This window comes from Manis pentadactyla, chromosome 2 (genome assembly GCF_030020395.1).
Source record: "Manis pentadactyla isolate mManPen7 chromosome 2, mManPen7.hap1, whole genome shotgun sequence".
Classification (NCBI taxonomy): Eukaryota; Metazoa; Chordata; class Mammalia; order Pholidota; family Manidae; genus Manis; species Manis pentadactyla.
Window position 1 is genome coordinate 36,346,155 of NC_080020.1, and position 11,101 is coordinate 36,357,255.

General features: G+C 34.5%; 1 protein-coding gene across 2 annotated transcripts in view; it reads left to right on the top strand.

The window, feature by feature from the left end:
- Positions 1–6,630, top strand: part of GABRA1 (gamma-aminobutyric acid type A receptor subunit alpha1) — a 54,454-nt gene extending 47,824 nt beyond the window's left edge. For both annotated transcript variants that reach the window (XM_036920196.2, XM_036920276.2), the window contains exon 10: positions 3,772–6,630. In XM_036920196.2, coding sequence (XP_036776091.1) covers positions 3,772–4,083 — 312 coding nt within the window. In that variant the 3' untranslated portion in view covers positions 4,084–6,630. The remainder of the gene's footprint in view (positions 1–3,771) is intronic.
- The last annotated feature ends 4,471 nt before the right edge of the window (positions 6,631–11,101 follow it).

The window sequence follows — 11,101 nt, forward strand, 5'->3', positions numbered from 1 at the left end:
AGTTTGAGGACAGCTTTAACAAACCTGACAGGAGCAAATAAACTTACAGACACCATTATAATTTTTAATAACTTTAAAATCATAGTATTTTGGTTGTTTTCTGAGCCTGATCACTTTGGTCATAAATATTATTATTATATTACCTCAATTGAATTTAGTTTGCAAAATATATTATCTCCAATTTTCAGTGAAGCAAAGGTCAGGAAACATATCTTCTCTCTCCAAAATAAAGGTTTGCTTAAAGGTTCATAGCACATGAAAAATTCTTCATTTTAGAAAATAACCATCTCAAGAATATCTCTGTCTTCTTCAATAAGAACATATTTTAGAGTGAATTTTAAAACACAGTTGGGTAGGGTATTTCTATTTATGGGATTTAAAGGAAAAATATGTCAAAATGCAAGTAAGCCTTGGAATGGTGTGGAAAGAAGAGCAAAGTCAGAGACACGGAGATTGTGACATCTAGAAGGAATCTAGGAGGAATGACTACAGCAGCTTCCCAAATTCTGTTTCAAGAATACTAGTCTCTTGAGGTAGTCCCCGAAATTACAGTTGTGTGGTCAAATACACTGGAATAATACTGCATACTGTATCACAGAGTCACAGTATATTAAAGATTCTAAGAGGGTATATCAGCTTAACAGTGTTTTTCCCATAGTTTCAGAAATGTACTAGAATAAAGAATCCTTTCTGGTGGAAACATCTAGTGTACTGATTATAAAGTGTACTGTTAAAATATGTATAGGTAAGCAGAAAAATATACCGCAAGTAAAAGCTCTTAAAAGAGCTTTTAAAAGATTTACCCTTCTGCCACAAATGAGTTAGTTGAACACCCCTATGATCTCCTACACAAGTAAAAGCAAAGAAGGTTCTGTACAGGAGGCACTATTGCAACCAGCATTGTCAGAACCAGGCCCTCATAATTCACCTTGCCTTGAACACCCTTGCCCAGTATAAAAAAGTCTCTGAATTTGCAAACTAAGAGCCTTGGCTCAGGTTCAGTTATGAGAAGAGACAAGACAAAGGGACTATATTTACCAGTTGGACAAAGGTGTGAGAGAGTGGGACAGGGTCATCATCAAAGACTTACCTTAGCTATTGATGGCCTCCATTTTCCTAAAACAGAAGGGCAGCCCTAAGGAGAGCAAGCCAAACCTGGAGATGAGTGATCATAAGACACTCATAATTGCAAGACATAGCCCAGAGTCATACATGTGAAAAAATTTAAATGCACATCTTAGAATCACTGAAAAGCTCTACTAAAGTTCTTCAGAATTAATGATATGCAAAAACTGGTGATGTGCAACTGTAACCTGAGATGCAAACATTTCTGTTAATACTCTCTTTGCATGCTGCAAGAGGCCAGTGTCTTTCTAATTCTGGTGCATCAGTATCAGTTGTTAGTGACTTGTTAGATGAATTCAATTTAGTTTGCAAAGCATGAATTTGGGTTGAGGCATTGGTGGGCTCATAATTCAGTTTATGTTTATCTCTGTATAACCTTATATTAGTCTTTCACATACTGTGTTTCAAATTAAATATCCAATCAATCAGTCTATCTACAGTCCATGTTATTCAGTGCACATATGTAGATACAGGTATATTATATTTTATCTATGTCTATATATACATATATATTTATAAATGATACATCTATATCTATATCATCCTAATGATAGGCAATATATTCTATAAATAATCTGTGCCTCTGTAAAAATCTTCCCCAAGGCTTTGCCAGTTTGATTTGCTTATTACAGGGACTGTGATCACAGTGTGATCCAGGTCTCATTTCAACATTCAGACAGGACAGATAAAACATTTTTTCTGTGACCAGGTGAGTGTTTTCAAGAGAGTTAAATTTCCAATCTCTAACATGATATAACTTGAAAATAAAAAGAAAATTCCCATAAGTCATCACATTATCAAGGGAGCTCACAGTAGCCTGTTTAACATCCATCCTCATATGGTTGGTTAATTGCTGAAAGAAATACCAACCTCTTAAAGAATGCAGGGAGCTCAAAATCTTCAGAAATAACAAAAACTGTTAATTATTATTTACTAATAAACCAACTGCATATTTCTCAATATTTTATTCAATATGATGTTGCAAAAAATTAAAGCACTTACGAAATTTTAGCACTGGGTTATTATGGTAAGTTAGCACTGGGAGAGATGAAATCTATCAAACTAGCATGGAGTTTGATTGGTTAAATTTAGCTGCTCATCAATATTCTTTGTGTGGCTTTTTTGCAATATCAATAACCAGTCTCCACTCCCTAGGAATTCTGATCCAAAAATATGAGATTGTGCCGAAGACATCTGCACTTAAAAAAATTTTCACTGGTGATTTAAGGGGCACAAAAGAATATGAATTTTTCTTCTAGACTAGCCTGTCCAGCAGAAATACATGAGTCATAAATGTAATCCATATATGTAATTTAAAATGTTCTAATGGCCTTCTTTAAAAAATAAAAACTGGTGAAATTAGGTTTAGTAATATGCTTTAGCCAGTATATCAAAAATAGCTTTACAACATGTACACAATACAAAACATGGTTAAGGAGTTATATTGCATTCTTTATAGATCTTTAAAAATCTCATGTGTATTTCATGTTTACAGCACATCTCAAATCAGACTAGGCAGATTTCAAGTGCTCAATAGTCATAAGTGGCTAGTGGCAACTGCATCAAACCACATAACCTCTAAACAAGGGTCCACTTCATTTTTTAGAAATGTCTATATGACAGAAGCTTGTCTGTAAGAAATGCTGCAGTTGTAAATCATTGCACCAATGACATGATGAACAGCTACCAGTGAACAAGAATTAAATTCAGCATACCCTGAATAGCCCTGCTTTATCATTTGCTCACCTGAAACATGGGGAATAGGAGCAAATTATAACTGGTTCAGCAATTATTGCTGCAAAACAAACCACCCTAAAACCTAATGACTTAATGCAACAACCAAGCATTTGGGCTGCAGCCAACCCGGGGGCACTTCCATCAGTCTGACCTGGGCTCGTGCACCTGGTTGCAGTAAACTGGAGGCTCCACCAGGGTGAGAAGATGCACAGTGGCTTCTCTCACCTGCCTGGGGACTGACCGTGGCTGGGCCTTTCACACATGGCATCCAGTCCCTCAGGAGACTCGTTTGGGTGTCTTCACATGTCAGTGGCTTGTTTCCAGAGGAAAAGGCTGAGGCTGCAAAGCTTCTTGAGGACAGGTTCCCAAGCTGGCACAGCACTTCTCTGCCGAAGCCACAAATCTAGATTTAACAAGTGGGGAAATAGACTCTACCTCTTAATGGGAAAGTCTAGAAAATATTTTGTCTGCATTTTTTCCCCAGCTTTATTGAGATATAATGGACACACAATAGTGTGTAAGTTTAAGGTATACAATGTAATTGATTTGGTAGATTTATATATTGTGATTTGCTTACCACCATAGCATTAGCTGCCACCTCCAACTAGTCACATGGTTACCAGTTCATTTTGTTGTGAGAATTTTAAGATCTATACTCAGCATCATTCACGTATATGATAATGATTATTATTAGCTATAATCATGCTATACATTAGATCCCCAAACTTGTCAATCCTATAACTGGATGTTTGTGTCTTCATTTTTAATTCATCCCAATGATACAGTCATAAGAACATTTCTTAGATAAAGCACAAGTTTGGGTTCCAAAGTAAAGGTCATTTTGCTCAGCAACTTAAAAACTTGCTTCCCACAGTTTACTAAACACAATGCTTTTACTCTCTCCCACAGCCAAAGAAGGTGAAGGATCCTCTCATAAAGAAAAACAACACTTATGCTCCCACAGCAACCAGCTACACCCCTAATTTGGCCAGGGGTGACCCCGGCTTAGCCACTATTGCTAAAAGTGCGACCATAGAACCAAAAGAAGTCAAGCCGGAAACAAAACCACCAGAACCCAAGAAAACCTTTAACAGTGTCAGCAAAATTGACCGACTGTCAAGAATAGCCTTCCCGCTGCTATTTGGAATCTTTAACTTGGTCTATTGGGCTACATATTTAAACCGAGAGCCTCAGCTGAAAGCCCCCACCCCACATCAATAGGTTCTCCGAGTCCCATTCTGTTGTTTGGTCCTCTGCCCTGGGAATTGCTTTCTCTCCTCAACGCAGTGATTCCCATCTGCTTTATTGCCTCTGTCTTAAAGAATTTGAAAGTTTCCTTATTTCCATAATTCATACAAGAACAACAGACCCTTGCCCAGCAGTCCAGAGCAGAGAGCATACAGCTGTGGCAGGATTCTGAGAGGGCACGATAGCCAAATCATGACAGAAGGAGACAGAATGAGGGAAAGGTGGGGAGAAGCAGGTCCAAAGGAAAAGTAGATGAAAAATAAAACCCAACTCTGTAACTCCAAGTCATTTGTAGATATATACTTCCAAATATTCTAAAAATAAGGATACTGTATATGTAAAAAATATTTTTATGTGAAGGTGTTTAAGAGAATAAATTATAAATGTTTAATGAAGAAATGTTTTTAAAAAGCGATGTCTTTTGCACTAACTACAGTGTGCTTACATTTTGTTTTGTTTTTCAAACTGATGTATAGCTTTAACATTTTGCTTTCAAAGCTAAAGGTCCCCATTCTTTGTCTTTTTAAAAATGCCTAATGCATTATTTTGTTATTAAATGCTATTTTAAAATTCATGGAAATTGCATAGGCAAAGGTGCGGTTCCTCACTGTAGAACACATTTAATCCAATGGAAAGAAATACTATAAATAGGCTACTTCACTGTCATCTGAACTTTTACCATGAGAGTCAATGAGCTCTCATTTTAACAGATGCTCAATGAAAACTAAAAAAAAAAAAAAAAAAAAAAAATTAAAATTAAATAAAACAATTAAAAATATTTCCTTTTTATCCTGTCTATATACAGATAGCACATGGGTCCAATAATCATTTGATTCTCATTATGAAGATGTTTTTAAAGGGGCAAAAATATTTTGCAAGCTCTAGAATTGTTGAATGTATTATTTTATATAACTGCTTTAAATGCTTTAGATTGAAATTTATGACTAGTAAACAAAAATAGAATATATGAATTATATATGTAAATATACAGCATGAGATTGTACATTTTTTAACCTTTTTTTAAAGTTGTGTTCTCAAAATATTGTGTAGGACTCACCGCTCTTAGCTGTTGGAATGTTCAGTGATACAGAAGTACCTTTAGAGCCTGCATTTAAGAACAGAACAGTATGTAGGAATCAGATGGAACTTGAACTGTATGGGCATAAAGTCCACTTACATAGAGAAAGCCTATAATTTCAAACTGTTGTCTGGTGAACAGTAGCGAGTCAGTTGCTATCTGCTCAAGTCATGCTGCAGTTCCTTGTTTTAGGCTCTGATACTAGAGAAGGAAAATGGAAAAGCATTAGTGGGAGCTAGAAAATCAACTGTACATTATTGTTATCTTTGCCGATACCAATTATTTCAGTAAGTGTTGTACCATATGTAGCATTAAATATAACAATACATGAACAAATGTACAGGAAATAGCTTTTATTGAGTAATATTATTACATTTCATTTATACTGTAGCAATATATTTGTAGGTATACTATGTAAGGGCTTTGACTACAAGAGGTCCATTAATACTCCCTATGGAAATTCTAGTCTGTTTCATTATTCCCAGATATTTTAGAGATAAATATTTATGCAGAAGGTATTTTTGAAGTCTCCTTTTGTCTGATAGAAATTCAGAGATATTTAAAATTAGTATCCAGAATCCACACGTCATGTTCTAACTACGTTTGGAATATTACAACATAAACCTGTCAGCATAATTACCAAATAAGACAGTTGGGATCCATACCCAAGTTTTGAGCAATGTTTTTCTCAAAAAGCTGCTATCCAATGATGTAGGAAAATTCACAGTTTGTGTTTTCCTAAACAAACTCTGGTTTTCTTTTTAAATGTGCTTTGTTGCTTGATTTGGTCCTGCCTAAATTCAATGAGCTAGGCCAATAAAGGCTGAACCAAGGACATCTCATCCTCTGGTATCATGTGTAGATATCATGTATAGAAAACAAAATAAAATATGGCTCTAACTTCCGTGTTGTTGTTTATCTTGTTATTTTTCGACGTTAACCTAATGTGTTTATTAAGAGCCTTTTATCTTCCAGATTCCTCATGGCTAACATTCGGTCTGTATTTTGCTCATTAGATGTGGGTATTTCTTATTAGTGTGCTTTCTGCTATGCAATGACTGCACTTCTATCATTTCTTAGTTTGTTAGTATATGTGGGTAGTACTCTATTGTATAAATTAATTGCACAATTTATCAAAGACAAATTATTCTATGTAGCTTTTATACAGTGCTTTGCTAAACCATGTAATAGTAGTTAAGTCTTCCTTGAAAATGAAGATACACTCTTATAGAGGACAGTTCTTATTTACTCCCTAGAAAATTTTTTAAAGATGACACTGAATGTTTATTGCACTTTAGTGCAGTGAAGTGGCAATAAAACCTGAGTTAAGATTGTTCATGGCAGATGCATGTATTGCTTTACAGAGTTTAGCAAAAGCTCTTAATTTTATGTTATACTGTATTCTATCATAATAATAAAACTAATATTATTCAATAACAAAACGGAATGTGTGACTCTTTCTTCATATTACGAGTAAAGCCTACTGTTGCCCTGTTTTAAAACATTTTTTGGTAGGAGCACCTAAAATGCCAAGTGCTACCAAGACAACTCAGATTTTTGAAGATGTTTCCTTTTTAAATGAATCACTTTTAAAAGGGAAAATGGTTAAACACCCGGTATCTGGTGACCTGTAGCACTTAAAATCAAAATTGTAAAATAGAAAACAGAATCAAAATTCTGAAATGATAGTAGTTTGTTCATATCTATTAATAATACATAGCAAATTAATTTTCTGATCTCAGCAGACTCTGGCTTGTTTGGGAGGAGAAGTTTGGGGATTGTTTTAAAAGCCCCTTGGAGCTATTACATTCCTTATTGTTTCTATAAACACAAAGTCAGATTACAGTACAAAATACTTATACTCACTTTAATAGCAATAGATATATAGACAGCAATAGAAAAATCATTTCAATGGTAGGCATAAAACTATCTGAATTCTACAGAAGAGACCATGTGAGGTTAAATCTTTTTGTGTCAGATGGTGGCCAGACAAAACCAAAGTAAATTATATTCCTACAAATAAACAGGCATCTTCCTAAAAAATGATTCAGTACCTAGAAAAATTAATAATTTTTAAATCCTCCAACCAAATGATTTATTCAATCTAAATAAAACTGCCCATGTAAACTAGCTGAACCGTCACATTCATTGATTTCTTGGCTCTCATAAAAATGAATATAGTGAATGATGATTGTTTTGGCTATTGAACTACATCCATGTCAAAGCTCACCATAATATTTATCTAAAGAATCAGAATAAGAATGGACTTGGCATTATTGCTGACCATCTGTTTGAATTTCATTATACCTGTTTGTTAAGACCTTCTGTTGGAGTTTTCTAAAATCTATCTAGCTCTTGTGACCAACAAGAGTGATCATCTGACTTGATTACATTACAGCCACATTTCAGTCAAATAAATTCCAAATATTAATTTCACTTACTTGTACTAAATTCTAACATTTGCTGAAGCTCTACACTGTGTCAGGTACTGTGCTAGATGATAGGAATGTAGAGATAAACAGCCGTTTTCTTTAAGGAAATCAAGTTCTGATGGGAGAGAGTCAGGGAAAGATAATAACATAAATTGTGAGAATAGGATGCTAAGAAACATACAGCAGGGAAACTTGTACCCTTCATAAGGTCAGATAATTAAATCTTAAGGAATTAATACCATCCAAGATGAAACTTGAAATACAAAAGCAATTGAGGTGATCCTGGACCACACATCAGTAGACTTGGGATGTAACCCAGCCCTATGAATTGTTTGCCACTTACAGCTGACTAAACACATGGACCTCTTGGAATCTTCTAGCCACTGTGCTAGGCATTGAGATTACAGAGATGAAGATGACAGTATGCTCTTGGGAAATTCATAATTTCATAGACAATCCAAGTGAACCTAAAATTACAACACTTTAAGCAAGACATACAACTATAAATTTGTGTAAAAGGTATAAGACAATTATATTTGGTAAGTGCTGTGAGGGTAGTCTACAAATAAAAGTGTTAACTGAGTTTGGTTTTGAAGGATGTCAATATTTATTAGGTGTTTCAGCACGGAGATGGCTGCTGGTGATAAGGAACAGACCTTGCATTCAAAGATAGTAACACATTAAAACAGAGTCACAAAGTGGGGCTAGGAAACAAACTTGTGTGAAGTGGATCAAACATGACACTCAAGGAAGCATTGAGGACTGTGGAAAACAGCACATGTGCAGTCTTTTTAGCCTCAGTTCCTGCTATTTGATGCCATGTGGGGAAATGGGACATGTATTGCTATATATTCCAATGTTAAAAGATACAGAAATTCTTTTTTACTCCAATTTCATAACTACTCTGTCAAAATAATATAGGAACCAGTTGAATTTGGCTTATTCAACTGACTAGTGATCTCTGTTTTTCAGAATTTCTATACAGATAATCATTCATTGAGCAGCTATATTACGGTTGGTGTTAGTATTATTTATGGAGAAAGGGATGATAGTCTTACTCATTAGCAGCAAATGTCAAAACTCTTTTTGAAAGAATGCAGATTATCTGCATTTTCAAAAGTCACATTATTTTCCAATAAAACATTAATGGTCTAAAGAGAGGTCAAAGTTTCCATGGAATTGTAAAATATTTAGGCTTTTTTTGGTTTTGGTGGATAATTTATCTGTTTTTCTTTAACTATAACACACAGCACATGTTACTATAAAAAATATAATGTCACCATTAATAGTCCATCAAAGTATAATTATCAATATTTTCTTCTTTGATTCTTATCATAAGCATTTCAGTTATAAAGGAAGAAATTCATATAGGTCAATTAATTTGCCTAAAATACTATGTAAGTGAATGATGTTGCCAGATTTTTAACATTTTTGTACTTCATTATAAAGCTGATACTTTCAAATTCATCTTTTAAAAAAACTTTACACTGAATCTCCTATACTAATGGTTTATATTTTGTTTGAAAAATTAATCTTACGAAATACTACAAACAAGATGAAAAGAATAGTCATTATATGTCAAAAGGAAAAGTTATTCAAAATAAGCTAGAGATGATGAGGGTAACCCTAGGACCCACTGTAGCAGAAAAAGCATGGCCACTGGAGTCAGAAATCACACTTGAAATATTGACTTGGCCCATTGGGCAGTTTCTTTTGAGCCTCATTTATGCAGGAAATGAGAATAATAATAATGTGGACATTTCTAGAATGGAAGAGTAAGGACTTGATCAAATCCACTCCACAAAAGCAATGGTAAAACTTGATAGGTTTTCTAAAACAGTAATTCCAGGATTCTAGAAATCAACTAAAGCTATGCAAGAAAGTGAAGAATGTTTATTCAAAGAATATTACTGAAACTTTTCTAAGAATGTTTACATGTAATGTTTTTAACCTGGAATTGTACTTATGACCTCTTCTGTTCCACTTTTGCAATAATGCTACTAGTGAAGGACAAGCTATAAAAATAAAGATCTTGGGTAAGGGAGCCAGTTCTCACTTAATTTGGAGCAAAGTATGCAAATGTTCCATACCTATGGATACTGTTGGAAACAGCAGCAATCTTGTAGTCAAATAAACAGGAAGGCCGATACAGAAAGTAACCGCAATCACAATCAAAAGACTGGCAGAGAGCCAGAAATAGGAATGTAACAAGAAGATGAGGAAAATAAGCAACCATAGCGGAGTGACTTCAAAGCATTATAATAGGTGTGTCTGAAAAATGAAAAAATGCTACATTCAAATAATAAAAATATGATGACACATTAAATAGAGAATCTCAATTTAAGAGAAGTCATTTAAAAGGTGAATCTAAAGGGAAAATCTGGGCTTGGATAAAAGAGTAATGGAAGTGATAAACTTACTAGAAGAGTACATAAGTGGATTTGAGGTATCATTTTATTATTTGCATGTGGCATCAACGGTACCCACAGCCTATGTTTACCAGTTTATTAATTTTATTTCAGAAATAAACCAACAGTACATGGCAGTGAGGAAGTTAGGAAGACAGGATTTAAGCAATGAAGCATGGCTTTACTAGGGAAAAACATATACATTTTACTGTCAGTGATAAGGAGTTCAAAGTTTTATTAAAATAAATTGTGGCGATTTTCTCTTATTCAGTATAAAATCAGTAACTATAAAAAATTCCACCCACAAATGGGAAAGTGACTACAAATAAAATTAAACAATTCAGTAAACCTATTTAAGCAAAAGTTTTTTTCTTCTATAATAAAACTCAAATATTTTTTAAAATTAGATCGCTATGGCCTTTAAAGAGTAAACTCAATCACAGACATTGTAAATGAGACTATATTCTCCCCCTATGTTACGGCACAGCTGTGTGTAGGTCAAGCAGTAACATTTGCTCCTGCTGTTAGCAGCTATCTCTGCTTTGCCTATTAGCTCTAGTTTCCAACTGATATAAGAGCAAGAAAATGTCTGTGGATATTATAATTATAAATTTTTATGATCTTGAAAAATGATGTATAATTTATGCCCAGAATGATCTAGTTTTAGAGGGTGTCATATGTGCATACAATAATGAAACGCTGCCTGGCTGGTTATAACACTAAAGACTGTGAAACCACATTGTCGAAAATCCTTTGGATTTCTGGCTTCACAAGTATGTTAGGTTGAGGGGTGCAATAAGAGTCTCTCCAAAGTACTGTTGAGCACTTCTCTTTAACAAAGTTATTTAAGTACTGAAGGGTAAACTTTGAAACTGTTTTTATAATTATTGTTGATTCTCTGTTCCTCAGCACTCCTGTTTCCGCACAGACTAGCACTGAGAGTTGGGGAACTGACATGTGGGAACGGAATCCGCATATTTAGAGGTCCGTTATTCACATAAATCCAGCTTCTTCCCTTCATGGCCATTGCAAAAACAGAAAGAATGAAACAAATAATATACCCAAACTGTGTT